This window comes from Aythya fuligula, chromosome 19, assembly GCF_009819795.1.
Source record: "Aythya fuligula isolate bAytFul2 chromosome 19, bAytFul2.pri, whole genome shotgun sequence".
Classification (NCBI taxonomy): domain Eukaryota; kingdom Metazoa; phylum Chordata; class Aves; order Anseriformes; family Anatidae; genus Aythya; species Aythya fuligula.
In genome coordinates, this window is record NC_045577.1 from 6384121 (window position 1) to 6402373 (window position 18253).

Sequence of the window (18253 nt, forward strand, 5' to 3'; positions counted from 1 at the left end):
ACGTAGAGCAATCTGTCTGCGTAAATTTATGCCCGTTACATATAATGCATAATGTATACGCGTCTATATGACATTTCTATCTCCATGTGTGCACGTGGACATGTATATTTTAAAGCCGAGCCCTCCACTGAGTGGAGGGCTGCAGGAGGGAGGGTTAAGGGGCTGCAGTTTTCCACCAGTGCCGCCTGCACCACGGCACAGCCCAGCTGTCACCACCATGGCTGCGGCCGCCTGTGCACGCGCTTCTCCCTCTGGGGACAGGAGGAGCAAACAAACGGGCGACAGATGTGCGCCACGCTGTTAGCGCGGTGCTGGATGGGGCCCTGCGCTGCGGCGATGTGCTTGCTGCAGGAGGCCGAGGGGATGCGGAGTAGCTGCGCGCCATCTTCCGCGCTGGCTACAGGAGCGGCACTCGGGCAGACCCAGCAGGGCCATCTCTGTGTCCCCACTAACACCAGCAATCAGCGGGCAGCGGGCGGAGGGAGGCCTGGCCCTAGAGCTGGGAAGCTGCCGCCGCCGCTCCTGGCCTTTGTGCACCCAAAGCAGGCAGAGAAGGGCCCAGTGAATGGCGAGACAGGAATTTAAGGCAGGATGGGTGTTTTGGGGTTTATTTGGAGTGGTTTAGGCTTATTTGGAGTGGTTTAGGTTTATTTGGTGTTTCAGTTTTTTATTCAGTGTTTTACAACAGCACAACCTGCAGCTAGAGCTCAGCGCACTGCCCTGAGGACAGCGGGCCTAGGCCTAGGCCTCCGCCTTTCCCTGCCCGTTGCCATGGTAACGCGGCGCTGCCGGAAACCCGCCCGGGGCACTTCCGGCGCGGCCTTGGGCCTCCTTCCCTTCCCGCCCGCCGCCGCCAAGATGGCGGCGCCCGTGTCGCTGCAGGTGGAGTTCGGGTGAGCGCGGGCGGCGGGGCCTGGGGCCGGGGCCGGGCGGCGGGCAGGGCCGGGAGGGGCCGGGCCCGTGTCCGCGAGAAGGCCGCGGCCCTGTGGCGGAGCGGGGCCGAGGCCCCGAGCGGGCCCGCGGGCGGTGCCGGCGCCCGGCGCTCCCCGCGGGCCGGTGGCGCCGTGACGGGGCCCCGGGGCCCACCAGGCCCGGCCGGGCGGCTGCGGCCTCCCCGGGGGAACCGGCGGCCTTGGGCCGGGCGGGGCAGCGGCTGCGAGGGCCGAGCTGGCCCCTCAGTGCGAGCGCACCCCTCCCGTCCCGCCTCCCCCTGCTTTTATTTTTTTAATTATTAAAATAATGAATAAAAACCTCGCACTCCGGCTGTGCTCTCTGTGTGTGTCCGCGTGTTCACGCGCGCTCGCTGTGCGCTTCGTGCCCCTTGCCGCAGGTGGGGGTGAGGCCGCCGGGCTCTCGCTCGCAGCGTTTTGGCCGGCGGTGCCGCCCCTCCGCCCCTGGGAAGCTGAAAAGTGCCTGTGGGGGAAGGCTGCGAGCGTTTGTGACCATACTTGTGCTCCTTCCTTAAAGCCTTCTTTTAGCAGAAGCTAAAAGGCTGCTCTTTATTTGGTTTTTCCCACCCTCTCGCAAACACAGACACACCATAACCCTTGAAATGCCCCTCTCCTTAAGAATCCTTTCCTCAGTCTTTCCCGCTTCCAGCTGCAGTAACTCTCCTAATTTTCCCAGAAGAGTGAGATGCATTTTTGCTTCCCTTGGAAATGCATAAATGAGCTCTCTATGTACAAATCGCAGCTGAGTTCTCCCCAGCTAGCGCATCACAGAAGGACCTTATCTTGCAATCTACATTTCCCGCTGTAACAAAGCGTGACCTTGTTTTCATTGCATAAAAAAATGTTTTTCATATAATTACTGTGACTCGTTCTTCTGCACGAGTCTCAGCTCATGTTAATAATCGCTGCTTCAATTTGCACATAACTATTTTTTGTGAGCTGGTGGAAGAACACCAACAGAGTGCTCTTTAGGAGAGTTGCTGCATATAAGTAATGCTGCTGAGGGCACAACAAGGCTCCTGTTGTGCTCTGCCATGGCAGAGCCAAGAAAACCTAGTGCGGCATTTTTAGATATCGAATTTAAAGGAACTTGGTAACGTGGGGGTGCACCTTTGCTGATATTTAGGCGGGGATTTTTTATTTTAAATAATTTATTGAGAACGTTTTCAGGAGATGCAAGGCACCCGTAAAGTTTTCCAGAATGTAATCTCGTTAAGAAAAAATAAATTTAAATGGTTTAAGTGAAAATAGCATTTTGCCACGGTTTGATGTTCCTTCTAAACGGGGTAAGCATTTTTCGGTATCAGTTGAGTGCTGAGTGGTTTGGGTTTCCCAGTTGTTCAAGCTCTGGCCATCCTGGTCAGTCTGGAACCAAGAACTCATCCTGCCTGCCTCTGTGCCGTGTTTTATGGCAGCACGCACGTTTCTGCTCTGTGTTCCTACTCACACGGTGAGGTTTTATAATCTGAGGCTGAGTTCGGCCTGCTGCCTCACACCAGGAATGCTGCCTTGTGTCTGTCAAGCTCAAAGCAGTCAGAATTCAGTCTTTCCCCCCCACCCTGAAAATGGATACAGATGAGGAACCTGCTGAGCCAGATTAAGTTGCAATTACAAAAAAGATTTTTTTTTATTTTTTTTTTAAGAGCCAAAGGAGATGAGGTGCATTGAATGTAACTCCCGTTTTGTCAGGTGTGAGGAGCAGCCCCTGCACTTGCCGGTCTCTCTATTCCGTAGTTTGTTCACACTTGCTCTCCTGTACAGAGCTGTGGCTCAGAGCTCTGCTTTGTTACCTAGGGTGAGTGCTGCCGGTAAGTTCTGAGTCTCAGAAAAGGGAAGTTAGGTCGTTCAGCAGAGGAAGATTGTATTTTTTATGTTAATTTGTAATTGTTGCCACTTGCTCAGCTTGCTTCTCCCGGGCAAGACCCTCCTGCGAGGGAGCGCTTTGCAGTGACAAGGTCGGGAGAGGCCTGCCAGGACTTGAGGATTGCTGGCGCTGCCTCTGCCTCGCCGTGTAACCTCGCATGAGTCACTTCCTCTCCCTGCTTACAAGTGGAAACGGGGGAAATGGTGACTCCGCAGCTACGCCGTGATTTTTCACATTTCTGAAATGCCTGGAGGCTTCTGGCTGAAAGGTGCTTGGGAAGAGCTGTAGCGCAGTGCCCGTAATGCTGTTGGAACTGAAGCAGAGCTGATAGCGAATGGGAAAGGGAAGGCTGGGCACTGCCTGCTGCTCTGTGAGCTCTTTGGGATGCAGCCACCTTCCTGCTCGGGCACCGTGGGGTTCTGGACTGTGGCTCTGGTGTGTGATGGCAACAGGAGATGGCACCTTCCCCAGGGGACTTTTGCAGTTTGAGAGTGGAGAAAAGACCGAGAGAATCCTGTACTGAATATATTCTGTGTCGTTTGTGTGCTGCGTTGTGGCATCTGTGGAAATTGCTGCTTTTGTCCTGTCTTCCTTCTGCCAATAAAGAGGAACTCAGCAGTTCGTTCTTTTTGTTTCAGAGGTGGTGCAGAACTCTTGTTCGATGGTGTTAAAAAGCATCAGGTGACTTTGCCTTCTCAGCCAGAGCCTTGTGAGTATCCGAACCTGCTGGATAACTTGAAAGAATGACCACAAATGAAATTCACATGCAAAACAAAAGCTTATTTGTGCAGCAGTTGCTGTAGTTTACAGGTATGGATGTATTTTAAAAGCACTTTCAGGCATGCCGTTGATCAGATGGCTTGCTGCTTGGGCCTCAAAGTGAATACCAAGCAGAAATAGTCCGAACACCTCCGTATGCTCTAACAAATCATGAAGTGAGTCCTTTGTTAAGCCTTTGGCCTCCCTCCTGCTGGGCAGACACCAGCCTCAGAACATGCCCATCATGTCTACGTTCATCTTGATGCACGGCACTCCTATAACCCGCTCTACCTCGTTTTGCCTTGACTCTTTTGAGGTTCCCAAGAGGCACGTATAAATGTGCGTATATATGCACTGTGTAGAGATGTGTGTAGAGCAGTGTAACATTTGTGTACTTTGTCTACTTATTTTTTGTACTTTTAAGTACGTGTAATCATTCTATATTAGCAATACAATTGAAAAGGGCAAAGCTAATGCTTGAACATGATGCTGGACATGCTGCCTGTGGCCTTACCTGCAATAAAAACTAAGAAGCTGTTCAGTGAAAGCTTCGAGCATCCCCGTGATGCAGTTACAAGCTCTGCTTTGTGATTTGGCTTATCAGCCCTGGGAAGGGCTGTGTTAACTCTCTTGTTCCTACTTGTGTGTGCGCGTACTTCAGTTGCAACATACTCCTGCTGCAGCTAGGTTTTGGATTTTTCCAGCTAGGTAGCAGTGCTTTCTGCTGCTGGAGGGTGGGATTGGAAACTGAGTGAACACAAAGCATCAAGGGATGTTACCAGTTACTATCTGGTGAATGTGCAATACCACAATCTACACGCTGTGAACGTTCAGGCCTGAAATCTCCTTGCTATGCTTGTAAGTAATTAGGGATCCATACGAGTACTTGGACATAAGTATAGGTAATTCAAACGTAATAGGAGCACTGAAATAGCGTGTTATCGTGTTGTTAGTGAGTCTAGGAACACGATCTGAGACCGACTAGTGTGGTGAATGTAGTCATGTCGCTTAACGTTCCCCTGGTGCTACTGAAGCCGTGGTGAGAGCTCCATGTGGCACCGGAGGGTTCGGCGCTGAATTCCAGCGCTGTTAGAGCACTTAGGGCCCTTAAACGGGAGCTAGTAAAGAACTGCCAAAACGCTCGTTTGGTTGGTTTATGAACGTGGGGGCTAGAGCATCATTTTCTTTAGTGCTCTGTGTGTTCAGGATTCCTGCTGACAAGCACGGCATCGCTGGCGTTCAGACCGTGATCAGACCCTCGAGCAGGAGGGGTTGCTGCCTGACCTGTGGATTTCTGCCCAGGGAGGGAGGAAGTGATGCCAAAGAGTGATCTTCCAGCCAGGTGGTTGTTGGTGCAGTTGTGTGTGGCCTATCCCATTCCCATTCAGAGCTGCTGGGAAGACTTTTGCAGACTTCCCGGAGCGCTGGCTTTATCCTAAAGGATAAATCTTTCCCTGAAGATCTGGCTCAGCCTCAGGGCTCGAGCTCACGATCTCCGCTGATTCATTCCAGATTCATCTGATAGATTTTTGCTTCTGGCTTTTTGTGCCGCCGTGCCTTCCTTTCTTTTTACAGCTGCTGTTACCCCTGCACCTGTAAGAGCAGCAGAACGGGCACTGGGTGCGGTTTGCAGCTCCCGTGGCTTGCAGCCTGCTGCTTGATGTGAAGGCTCTTTCACAGGTTTTCACGTGACAAGGTGCTGTCGGTTTGGGGGCTGGTTGGGGATGGCAGAAGCTCAGGAGTGGACACTCTGAGTTGTGAGGCTCTGGCAGTGTTTACACCAGCACGAGGATGGGGTAAGCAGATGTGGCAGTAATGCCCAATCTAGGGGATCACTGGAGACTCCTGTCATAATTTTCCAGATGAGAATTGCATCGGAGAGGTAAGAGATCAATAGGATCAAATCAGAAACGTGTAAATAAGGAATTTAGTAAATTCTTGCAATTTTATGCTGTTCCTAATGCCGTCCATGGTCCTCTCCCAGCAAGGAAGTAGGATTCAGCTGTCTGGGTAAAGGAAGATCTACGTAGTGTGTTCCCTGCTGCCCTGTGCAGCCAAAATTACCCTGATGAGAGAAACAAACCAGCTCGGTGCTGCGCTGTGGCCCCCTGCTTACCTTGCCTTCTGTGTTCATCGCTTAATGCTCTGGGGAAAGATTTGTAGTATGAGGACCGCCTGAAGACCTGCACTTATAACCCCATTTTAACTGGTTTCATTAGCTGTCAAGCTTATTTTTGGCCAGTTTGGCCTCTCTTTCCCACTCTTCCTTTCTTTCTGGGTTATTTTTGTCTTTGTCCTCTTTTTTTGCAGAGCAGCTTCTTCTCTCTGGGACGTTGGGCCCAGCTATATTTTAATTGTTTGGGCATTTATATATCTATCCCAGAGGGGAGGGGAGGGGGAAGATTTTATGAGGATATAATTTTATATTCTACAAATATTTATGTGAAGAAAAAGAAACAAATTATGCTCCGTAGCTGACACGGGCAGCGTTCTCTGAATGGTGATAACGTTGCTTTAACAAAATTCTGCGGAGCCCATTCCTTTTTGCTGGTAACAGGCACTGGGTGGAAAGTAGGTGGGTTCCAAATTCAGTTCACTTTTTGTACCTTCGTTTCTCTGCCCTTTTCTGATGCCTGAAGATGGGCTCCTGGAGGGATTAGGCAAGGCAGGAGGAAGGAAGCTGCAAATGGGCCAAGAGCGAGCCACAAGGGGTACAGCTGTGTGGCAGGACCTCTTTTTATTATCCGAGGGGCTTTTTGTATCCTTACAAGGCCAGGAAAACAGCAGTTCTTTATTCCCAAAGCGCTGCTGTCGTGGTGTTGCTGCCAAGTGAGAACTTCACAAGGTGTGATGTATCTGCAGGGAAAGGCAGCTCTGCAGAAGCCCAGCTTCGTGCAGGGCTGTGCAATCTCCTCGAGCTGCCGCAGAAAGAGGACCCGAAGTTGAACAAGAGCCTCGTCCCGAGCTGCTGGCTGTTCTGGTGATCTCACTGATAATGCTGTTAGGATCTGAAGGCACTGATGCCCCGTTGGCTGCCTCTGCCTAAAAACAGTGTGTGTGGGAGAAGGCAGCTGGGGGAATAAGGATATTTGTCACATGGAGAGAGGATTAAATTGGCAGGGAAATCAACTTTATTTTCGAGCATCTCAGAGGCTATTAGAGACAATGGAGCATAAAAGAGAGAAACCCTAAATTAAAAACTGAAAATGTATTTGGCAGCTTCCTCCTGAAACAAGCCACAGTAATTTAACCAAGTGCTTCAGTAATCAAATAGATCATTGTATGACTGCTCTGCGAGTGGTGGCGGAGCTCCTTCCTCCATCTCGCTGGGGCTCACAGTGGTGGATTTGTCTATGGCCATGCGAATTGCATGGACGCCGCTGGAGGGGTGGGAAGTAGCTGCCGTTGCTTAACCCTTGTAGTCGGTTCAGGTTTAGATCAGCAGCGTCCCGCTGGCGAAGAGGGCTTACAAAAGTTTTCTGCTGAGTGCTTACAAAAGTTTTCTGGGTGTCGTATCCGGGGGCTGGGGCTGCTTGTAAAGTGTCTGCCAGTTGTGCTGTGGGCCTTCCACTTCCAGCTTCTCGTGCGGTTTCAGTGCTGGGACTTCTGGTTTAGGAGCAGCGGCGGTCGCCTGGACCTTCTGGGCTAATCCAGAATTCGCTGTGTGTTTTGGCACTTCCAAGTCAGGAAGGATAATTTTTTAATCAGGCTGTTTTGGTAATTGTTTGTGGTTTCCTTTTACCAAAACCCCAGGGAAAAAGGCTTGTTGCTAATCAGATTTTTTTTTTTTCTTTTAGAGGGAAAATTAAAATAATCTGCCAAGTGCTGCTTATGTTAAAATCCCTGTAGAGAAGAGCGTGGACTGCTCCTCAAGAGCTTTGCTTCCCGGGGGCCTTGTGCACAGCGTGGAGGACTGCTGGGGAGCTGGGAGAGCTCATCCCCTCAGAAAAGAGCCTGGGGATCTCGAGAGATCACACCTGTGCTACAGGCCTAAAAATGGCATGTGTTTGGAGGGACTTGGGTGCTGCACAAAACCCTGTAAAGCCGAGAGTGAAAGTTTGAAAATCCAGGGTAAAAGTTGTCTTTAAATGCCTAGTGCTGCTGCTAGGTAGCGCGGGGTAGCTGGTAAGTAATTAGTACTCTGGGATGCCTTTATTGCTCTGTTCATTACCCCTGATGGTTTAAAACTTGCTCCAGAAAGGAATCAAAGTGGTGGTGGTGACGCAGAGGCTTGCTGGAAGGCCGGCAGGAAGCTGTAGGTGAGGAATTCCACGCGGCCAGGTCTTGGAGCACGGCAGGGCTCAGGGGAGGCAGGGAATCACTGCACGTGTTGGGGTGAGGAAGGGGGCTCACCGAGTTACCGGGCTGGCACCCCACCTGCAGCCAGGAGTGATGCTGTGAAGGAGCATCCCCACCACGGCTGCTCTCAGTGCTCCAGCTCCCAGCTTCGACCCGAGGAGGAGCAGCAGGTCCCTGGCGAGGGACGAGGGACGGGGAGAGGTGTCACAGCCCTACAGCAGCAGCCCCAACACCCTCGAGGGAGGCCGCGGAGCCGCTCATTGTGCGGGGAGCTTCCCAGGCAGCCAGAACCCAGCTCTTGTGTGCGACCAAATCCCCAGGGCTAACAAAGCCTGGCTTTTCCCCCCCTTCCCCGCCTCCCCGGCCGCCGCGCTGCAGTGCGGGCACCTAGCGGGATAACCTCTCTGCGCCGTGCCTCCCCCCCCTCCTTCCCTCGGCTCTCTCTTTTCTCTCGGTGGGATTTGCTGCGCTGACAGCACTGTTCTGAGGGTGGCAGCGGAGCAGGGCTTGGGGAGGAGGATCCGGGCCCTTTAAACCGCTTAGCATGCGGTTCACACGGCTCCGGGCCAGCTGTTCCTTTCTCCTCCTGCCCTCACTCGCAGGAGTTGTTTGCTGAGCTCAGAGCTCCTGTGCAAAATTGCTTTTCAAAAGAGCCACTTTCTGCTTAATTAAACAATGAGCCGCCGTCCCTCTGCACATCTGTAAAGCTCCCTCTGCAGCCCCTTTATCCCACAAACTGCTCCATTCTTACCTCCATTCACTTGTAAATCTTACCCCCCCTCTCCTCCACCCTGATCATCTCACTGGCCCTTTCTTTTCCCCTTTCAAGTAAGACTGAGGGGCTCGGAGTATCCGTGGGGGTGGCTGGGCTGGGTGGGCAGGAATCGGTTTAATGGTGCTTGCCCTGTATGAAAGTGATAATAGCCCAGCGGAGCCGAGCCCGAAAGTGAGAGGCGAGGGCTGGGCTCGGCGTGGTCCCTGCATTTAGGGGAAGAAAACGATGGCAGTCACTGAGCTGTGACACTGACTCATCCAGCAGCCAGAGGGGACACCAGCCACCAGCATGGCTGGAAGGGGGGCGAGGGGTCTGCTTCAGGGAGCTCTTCTCCAGCTGGCAGTGCCCGGGAGAGCCCGGCCCCGGGGGATTCCCTCTGCCAGGCTGGCTGTGTGCGGTGCCAGGCTGCCAGGGAATCCCTCTGCAGCTCCTGCAGGAGCAGCCACCTTCCTCTGTGGGGTCTCACATGGGGCTCCTGTGACACCGAGAGGGTTTTCCTTCGTAACCCTCCGCACACACGCAAAACCCAGGCGCTGGGAAAAATTGAGAGAGGGGAAAAATGCAGTGTGCTGGGTTCTGGCTAAGCTTTGTGCCTGCAGTTAGCAAGGCGTCCTCTGAATTGTCTTCCTCAGCAGCTTAAAACAAAAAATAACCAGCAAGATTCAAGGTTAAGCGGGATAAATGAGCGGAAAAGCAGTGAGGTGGGATATCTCCTTGGTCACAGGGAAGGACGGATGATAGCCGGGGTGATGCAGTGCCATCGAGCACAGATTGATAGGGAGGAGTGGAGAAAAGGGAGTTTGGTGCGTCGTGGGAAGATTCCCGACTGCAAAACTGTCAGACCATGGCGCAGTCTCCTGGGGGGCTGGTAGCAGGCCTCTGTGGCTCGAGCATCTCAGAATCGGAGCGGGCAAGGCTGGGGGTGCTCTTTTGTTGCAGGTAATTCTGCGCTGCCAGAGGGATAAAAGTGCAGGAGCTGTTAACCTGTTGTTTTTCGTGTCTGTGCTTCCTCATCTGGCCCTCTGCTGCCTGTGCAGGAGCCTGTGAGGCTCTCCCAGGTCCTTCCCTCGATAATTTTGAACAGGAGGCAAGGCTCCGGACCAGCAGCAGCGATCTGTGATCCTAATTAAAGGAGACGGTTTGGTGCACCGGCATTTCTTTGGGAGGCTGGAGTGACAATAGCATCGGGTGTTACGGGATTAGATGCTCTGACTTTGGGAACGCGCGGGGATTAGGTTTACCCCGAGGAGCAGCCCAGAGCTGCTTTCTTGTAACGGGAGCTGATGGATCTGGAGCCTCGCTGCTGGCTACGTAGGGGTGTTGGAGATCCCTTGAACTTGTGGTGTCCTGCCAGCAGCCTGCGGGGCACGGGAGATCCCAAGCAGCTCCTCTGCAGCTCGGGGGAGCTGTGATAAAACCTCAGGGCTGAGGATTGCTCAGTGACGGCTGGGATCTGAGCCTCTGCTGCTAACAGCAGGGCGATGAAAGAGCCCTCTGATCCCGTGGACACAAGGAAATGGGGAAGAGCACTGCTAAGGCTTCTCTCCGGGCTGGGAAGTGAGAGGAGGGTGTTGTAATACAAATAAAAATGACACAAACCAAGACCTTGATGTTTGCTTAGAGCAGACAACAACAGAAGAGAGGAACAAGTGGGATTCTCCTGTAGTTACCCCCTGATATTTCTGTAGCACTTAAAGCAGCGGCCACTCCAGCGCCTGGCAGGGTGGGCTCGTGTGCCTGTCAGACAAAATGGATTTTGCTCTCCTCAGCCTGGCTCTGCGCAGCACCGAGCCCGTTTGCCTGTGACTCCATTTCTCTAAGCTATTCCAGGTCTTCTTCTGCGGTTTATGGCACACCATCGTCTGCTTCAGCGAGTGATTTGCATATCAGATGGGAGGCTGCGAGAGGCTGAAGCATCCCTCAGGTCAGGTTTTGTAGCAGGCTCTTTTACAGAGCAGGTTCCCGGAGTGCCGTGAGATGGAAAAGCACACAGCAAGCGTTCACCTGGCGGGGCAGCAGGTACCGGGAGCCGGTTTGTCTCTTTAGAAACATGCTGCTTGAGCAGGGAAGGGGGCTACAGATCGTCTCTCCCTACATTTCCATGCAGGCAGGGGGAATAATGGCAGAGGAGCGGCAGGGAAGGGGCTTTGTCATGGTTACAGGCCAGTGGCGGAGAATGTGGGTGGAGCGGCGCTCGTCCAGAGTTAGTGACCTCAGCAAATTGGAGCTCAGCCATGGTCAGTATGATAAATGATCTGATTCTGGGTCAAAGAAGCGGTACCCCACGGGGAGCAATCCGCGAGGCGGCCCGGGAAAGCGCCGTGCTCCTGCGGCACTGACCCCTTAGTGACCAGTGCTGCATAGATCTTCTTTATTGCGGACCAGAAGGGAATTTTCCATGCTTCGCCCTTTGTAGGGTTCCCCTCTTCCCTGAAAGAAGCGCTCAGCTCTGCAGCCAAGGCGTGATATGGGTGTGACTGCACCCTCGGGATGCCCTCTGGGCGCTCTGTGCTGCCTGCTGGCCATTATTGGGATTTTAAAGCCGGGGACACGGAGGTGTCCGGGCGCTGCACGTGTGTGTGCGAGGCTGCCCGTGCCCTGTGCAGCTCCTGGGAGCGGGGCCGTGTGTTTGTGTAACTGGGATCCTGCAAAATCCTTCTGCGTTCCTGCACGTGTGTCAGCTCGGTGTGAGGGTCTTCCCCTGTAACCCCCAGCTCGGTGTTTCTTACTCCAGGCTCCTGTTTTCTGTGCTCACGGGGAGCGCCCTCTCTGCTGAGCTATGGCTGATGAACCTGTCAGGCCAAGGAGGTTTTATTGAGCTGGGGAAGATCTATGGGCTTCAGCCCTGGGTTTCAGGGTGCGAATGAACCCGGGCTCTTGTTCCAGGCAGTGCTAAAATGGAGTCCCAGGCGCGCTTCTCTTGCAGAGGGAGCTCAGCAGATTCCTCGTCAAGGAGCAGTGGGGATAACGCAGAAGATCAGGCCTCAGAGGAGACGCGAGGGGACCGAGCAGGCTGTGCAGTTCTCCCCGCCACTACCAGGAGTGTTTGTACTGCAGCTGGGCTGAAAACGAGCCGAGGCTGTGGGGTTTTTGTATGCACGCTCACTGCAGTTTTTGCATCCTGTCCGCTTGCGTGACAAGCCAATGACTTTGTGTCACTGCGAGCACGCTCGGCGTTTTCCTGAGCTGTGTGTTTCGCTGGGTGATTTGTTTTATGCATGTATTGTGGGTTTGAGCTCCCATCTGTGCACTTGAACTAAGCAGTTTTCTCAAACGTTCGTCAGTTTTCCTTTTTTTTTTTTTTTTTTAATTAACTTTAGATTATTTTTCCCGAGAATTTGGAGAGGTTTGATGTACTGTTAGCACAGGCAGCAGAAGCTGTCTCTGTGTACAAATGAGGCAGGGATTTCCTACCATGTGCTCCGGTCCCTCCTTTGCAGTTTGAGAATATTTCAGCTTCCCCGGCCTCTTCGCTCTGGCTTCTCTGCTGATGCTGCCAACGGTGAGGACAGTTAGGGTGGCTTTTTGGTGGGGATTATTTTTTCCCCTCCTTCTTTGTTGGGTGTGGGGACCTGACTGCTTGCACAGCAGATCCTTCACCCAGGGAGCAACCTGGGCCCGACCCAGCTCAGAAACTGCCTCAGGAACGCCACGTATGTCAAAGACAAGAGGCAGGAGGTAATTCACCTCTGGTTATTGCCATCGTGATGCTGTGTAGGAACTGATCGAGGTGCTGAGCTGCAGGATGGCTTCTCCCCAGGCCAACTGCGATGGAAGCAATTTTGTTCCTTTCCGATAGCTTCCGTGGCCGAGGTGGTTTTGGGGCATCTCTGGTCATTTTTCATCCTCTGTAATTGATTCGTTCTAGTAATCTTGGTGCGCAGATTGTAAAGACACGAAGGTGGGGGGAAAAAAAAGGTTCAGTGCAGAGAAATCAGCTGCAAGTATTAGTGTGAAGGTTGGCCAAAGAGAAGGGGCCTTCATTTTCATCACTGCTAAGAGCAGGGAAGCTCCAGGCATGCACAGGGCGTCAGTTTTTTCCTGCTGCCTGAATTCTTCAGTGCATGTGCGTGACTTGTGGGGAGGGCTAAATGAATGTAGGCTCAGGTGGGGCTGGAAATAACGTTTATTACGGGAGGAGCAGGGCCGAGGGAATCTTCCAGCGCGGCCTCAAATAAATCAGTCCTCTCGCCCCTCCGTCCAGCCTGCGTCTAGGTGGCTGCCTTTTATCCAGCTGGTGCAGCGTGTTTCTGGTTAAATGATCTCTCCCGAAAGGTCCCAGAGGAAAGGGCTGCTCATTCCAGGCAGGGAGAATTGTGTATGGCACAGCTCATTGTTGCGTGCCCCGCCGCAAGTGCATAAATATGAAACAGCTCGCGGGCGCGCTGCTGGTGGGGCCGGTGTCCCCTCCGCGCCCCCCCGCCTCCTCCTCCTCCCGAAGGCTTCTCTCCATCTTTCTTCCTCCCCAGCTTTCATTTCTCAGTGATGGAGAGCGGGAGCCGTTTGGGTGTGGGATCCTGAGGGCCTGACGCTGCGGCAGCATTTTTCTGTGGTCCAGAGCCACGAAACGGGGGAAATGGAGGCGGAATCCCAGCAGCTCCCCCTTTCCTTAGGAAAAAAGACACGTCCCCATCTCCAGGGCTGCTCACCCTTAGCGTGACAGCAGCGATGGGGTGACCCTACTGGAAGAACCCCAGCCCTGGGTGTGCACGGTCCCGTAAAACCCCACTGTGTGTCAGGGACTGGGTCAAGCTGCTGCCAGCACGTTTGTTTTTGCTGCTCACAAAGCAAACGCTTGGTGAATCAGATGCAGGGGGTCGGATTTCTGTGCGGGAGGGTTCCCTGCAAGCACGGCGGGGCTGCCACACGTGCAGGAGTCGCCAGGACCCGAGAGCAGCTCCAGCCCTCGCCGCCTCCGGGAAGCGGCTTCGCGCCTCTAAAACAAACAAAACTCTTCCAGGGCTTTCAAAGGGTTGTTTAAAGGAGCCCCGGGAGAATAACTGATCGTGGATTCAGAGTGATGAAGTGGGTTGTGGAATGGTGAAATATAGAGGCAAAGGCAGGAGAACTCCACGTTGTAATTTGTCAGCTTCTCTAAACCCTGTAACGGATTATTCCCCCCCCCCCACTGTCTCTTCTCACCTCTCCAATAGGAAATTAACTGATGCTATCACTAAAGAAATTGTTTTTGCCTCACAAAGTAAAATTGATACTATAAAAACCCGCCAGCAGTGTCTCCTCCTCCTTTTACATGAAGACAAATCCTTCCTGTCACCTACCGAAATGGAAAGATAAAGGCTGAGCTTTAATAAAGAAGCCGTGAGCACGAAGTGCACGGGGAGGGAGCTGGTGGGGAGGGAGGAGGCCGGGCACGGGGAGCACGGCTACGCCAGCAGGAGCAACGCCGAGCGAGGTGACGAGTGCCCCAAACACACCTGGCACGGGCAGGGCCTGCGTGGTGCCTGCTCAGTGCCTGGTTCTGTGCACATCTGTGAGCTGCAGAGCACGTCTCCAGGAGCTGGAGCTGGTTTCGGTACCCCTAGTGTCTCTGCTGTTCGTTCAGATGCTCGGCACACTTGTCTGGACTTTTAGAATTGAATTAAATGCTGGGTTAAATAGCGATTTGTTGGGCAAGTCCGGGATGCGCAGGGCGTGGGGTGTGCTGAAGGAATCTTATCAGGAATCTCCTGCTTCGGTGCTGCTGCGTCAGCCTTGTGGGATGCCTGCAGCGCACAGAGCAGGGGGTTTGAAGGAAGAGGCCCTCGCCAAAGAGCAGCTCCAGCTCTCAGACTTCCTTTTTTTACCCCCACCAGCTCAGGCAGGGGGGCACCAGTCCCCAAATCGCCCTTTCTCCGGGGAGGAGCAACCCTTTTCTGCCAACCCGGGGAGCTGAAGGCTTTGAGCTGCCTGGGTAGCTGCTGCTGAGGGGCAGTCCTGCTCTGATGGGAGGAGTGGGGCTCTCCCCATCTAGCCGGCAGGTTCCTCGTCTCCTTTTGGTGGGTGAACAATCGCTTTGTCCTGGCACTGCCCAGGAGCTGTCAGCTCGCCTGTAACCTGCTCTCCTCTCTCCTTGCAGGGGATATCAGGAACCTGCTAAAGTGGATCAAAACGAATCTGCTGAAGGAACGGCCGGAATTGTTTATGCAAGGGGAATCTGTGTAAGTACAGCTGCCGTGAACCTTCCCTGCGCTTCCCTCTCTGGTGATGCCCGTGGCTTGGGCTGCGTTTTTCCTGTTGGTTGCAGGAAGGGAAATGTCCCTGAAAACAGGGGATATGCTGACGTGATAACGAGGAGGGTGTCCCCTGGGTTTGGAAGGAACTCCAAGCTCTACCTCCCACTGTTCCCTGGAGAGCTCGTCTGCCTTTTGCAGCCCTCACCCCGAATCCTTAAGCCTTAAACCCAAAGCAGGACCCCAGATAATTTCTGCTCTCCGCGTTACCACCTGGAGCGGTGCAGCTCGCATATCCCCAATTCCAGGACTTTTAGCAGGTCTGTCCATTCCCTGCTGACATCACTGGGACTGAAGCAGTCGCTCGGCAAAGTGCCAACAAACATTTCTTCTGGGAAATGTATTTTTATTGTCAAAATGGGGCCAGCCTCGTGGAGGGGGAAAGGAAAAAAAAAAAAAAAAAAAGAGAGAGAGAGAGAGAAATGGAGCAGAGTGAGCTGTGCAAACCATCCCTGACTGCGGGGTGGCGCTGGGGGTGTTTAACATTCGTCACGGATCTTTGTGAGCTGAAGCGTGTGCCAGGTCCCCTGGTAACAGGAGAGACAATTGCAGGACACTGAAGATCAAAGAGGGGGAATCCCTCTGCCTGGAACCGGGGGCTCGCAGTGGATCCCAGGTGGTTGCCGCCTTCGGTAGGGGCTCCGGAATGCCTTCCCCTTCCTTCCCATCGAGCTCTCTGCGCTCGACTGTTGTGTGGGGGTTTTAATTACCTGGCTTTTCTACGTGGTACGGAAATATAGTCATCCTGGAGCATCCTCAGGAATGGTGCATTTTGATTTAAATGAGCTCTGGGATTGCTCCTGCCTCCCCTTTATTTGATCTAGAAAGGGCACAGACTGTACCTGTTCCTACCTCCATGCTAGGATTCCTTTTTCCCTTTGGCTTTACAGGCAGCCAGCTTGTGATCTGTGCTTTAACGTCCCTCGTTCTTAACTATTTGTGGAGCTTTTTAGCCGCCCTGTATCCTAATTATTTCTGTGTTCTGCAGGAGGCCAGGAATTTTGGTGCTCATCAACGACGCAGACTGGGAACTAATGGTCTGTACTCCTTCACTTTGACTTTTTCTTTGTTGAAAATATTGCTCTGTCTGTTCTGCAGTTGCTCTCAGAGAAGCTATTTCGGATTCTTGCCCCGAGCCAAGTGTCTGGGATTTGAGGGGGAAGGGGCAGGCTGGGATCTCTGCCCTGCCTTGTACCACCGGGGCTGTTCCACAGCCTGCAGCCTCGCTCTAACCTGCTGAGTCTCATCAGCCAGCCTCTGTCTGAGGAGAGAGCCCTCATATTCCCCGGCCTCCAGCGGTGGGCTGCTCACCCCTGGCTGCTCCCAGCTCTCATCCACGCAGGGGGGAAGAGCCTGGGGGGTCCCGGGCAGCTTCCCAGCCCTGAGCCAGACCCCTCAGCAGGAGCAGGGTGGTGCCCTAGCTGGTGAAGACAGCCCTGGGGAGGTTTCTACCCAAACAAGCAACTGCTTCATGCCTCTCCTTTTCAGCCCACTGTTGTGCTCAGCAAACAAACAGTCCCTAACTATTTTCCTGCCTCAGGCAACCACCTGTTCTGTCAAAACCGTGGTCCAGAAAGCGGCGTGTTCCTGGGATAATGAGTGTCAGCTCCTTCTCTGATCTCTCACCTTTGCTGCCTTTAAGATGAAAACATCCATCTATCCCCTTCTGCTCTCCCTAACGCTCACCAGCTTTTTACAAGATGTTTTCTCTTTGCAGCTAGTATTTGGAATGACATTTCAACCATTTTTCTTTTTTTTTTTTTTTTTTTTTCCCTTGGCCTGCAGGGTGAGCTGGATTACAAACTCCAGGACCAGGATAATGTGCTTTTCATCTCGACATTACACGGCGGGTGAACTCCTGGAAAAACAAGAGGACGTAAATCCAAACCTTTGGCCAAAAACAAACAAACAAAAACCTAAACCCACCCAAAACTCTCTTGAACTGTCCATGCCCGGTCTCGGCACCTTCCCACCATGTTCCCTTGTTCCTACACATCCAAATAAAGCCTCGCCAACGTGCGGCCTGCTGTGTGCTGAGACAGCATCCATCTTTTGGTCCTCATTTCACCTCTCCTGACTGCACTTCAGGTACCTTAACGAGCAGAGAGCACCTGCTGCATGTGCAACTGTGGTTTTGTGACGGAAGGAAGAGGGCTGCTGGACCCTGATGGTGCCTCTTTGCAGGCAGTGAGGCGTTTGGGGGGGATTGTACCCCCTCTGGGGTGAGGCGTGGTGCCTTTGCTTTGGTGCTGGGGATCTTTTCACGCGGTGTTTAGGGTTGTGCAGGCTATCGCAGCAGCCAGGGGGCTGCCTGGGGAAGGATGAGACGGGAAGTGCAAGGAGACAAAAGGTGGCTTTACTGGGAGGTGGTGGAGGTTACAGCTTCAGAGCCCTCTGTGCTGGCTCTCCACCTGTCTCACTATTTATCTGCAGGCAGTAGACAAACACGCTTTTTTGTTTCTGTTTTTCTGGTGCCCTATGCCTCCTGCATACCTGAGCTGCGGCAGGGTGAAGCGCGGGTCCACAAACAATGTCAATTTACAGCCATTTGGTTGGAGGGTAAACAAACCCATGCCTGCTCTCAGACAGCACGGAGCGATAAGGGCAGCAAATTATCTTTCTGTCAAGGTGACGGACAGAATTGATCAGCCTTCGTTTCATTCTGTGCAGGTGTGGAGCAGCGGGGAGCTGCGCTGCTCCTGGAGAGATGTGGAGCCGGAGGCGGCGCGGGGCGGGTTCACGCCAGTGCTGCTGCTTCAGGCTGGGCAGGGCGGGAGGCAGGGGCTTGAGAGCACGGTAAAAGTGGAGAGCAGGGAAAGAGAGAGAGGCTTTTAACCCTTTCCAGCAGCAGCAGGGGGAGGCTTCTCGCTGCGCGCCCCGAGGACGTCCTGTGGGCGCAGCGCAAGTGGCAGCGCGGGGCTCTGCTAGGACAGAGATGCCGTTCAGCTTCCAGAAGTTTCCTCGGACGGGCGAACTGGCCCACCTGCCACGGCGAGAGCACGGGGAAGGAGCCCGAGAGGACGGCGTTGGCCCCGCAGGTCTGCACCGCGCTGCGGCCTTCCTTCCTCGCCCCTTCCTGCGCTCCCCCGGCCCTGCTCACCTCTGTTTTCACACAGCTCACCGTGGTTCCTGCACAGGGCAGAGGGGCTGGCCTGTGCTGGGAGCTGCTCTCCGTGCCCTCCGAGCTGCCCTGCACCACCTCCAGCTCCCTGCAACACCGAGGAGGAGCCGAGGCAGTGAGCAGCACAGCGTGCCAGCCCCTGCTCGGGCAGCGCTCACGCCAGGAGCCTCTCCCGTCCAACGCTGTGGAGGAGTTCCTCTGCCTGACGGGGAGGGAGTGCCAACGAGCAGTTCCCCCGGCTGGCTGCTCTGGTGA

At 53.7% G+C, this 18253-nt stretch overlaps 1 protein-coding gene across 1 annotated transcript; it reads left to right on the top strand.

Moving 5' to 3' along the window:
• Positions 1-825: 825 nt before the first annotated feature.
• Positions 826-16916, top strand: URM1 (ubiquitin related modifier 1). The gene is made up of 5 exons (XM_032200457.1): positions 826-893; positions 3453-3523; positions 14724-14805; positions 15866-15914; positions 16663-16916. The coding sequence occupies exons 1-5, from the start codon at positions 859-861 to the stop codon at positions 16729-16731; spliced, it is 306 nt and encodes a 101-aa protein (XP_032056348.1). The 5' UTR covers positions 826-858; the 3' UTR covers positions 16732-16916.
• Positions 16917-18253: the final 1337 nt, after the last annotated feature.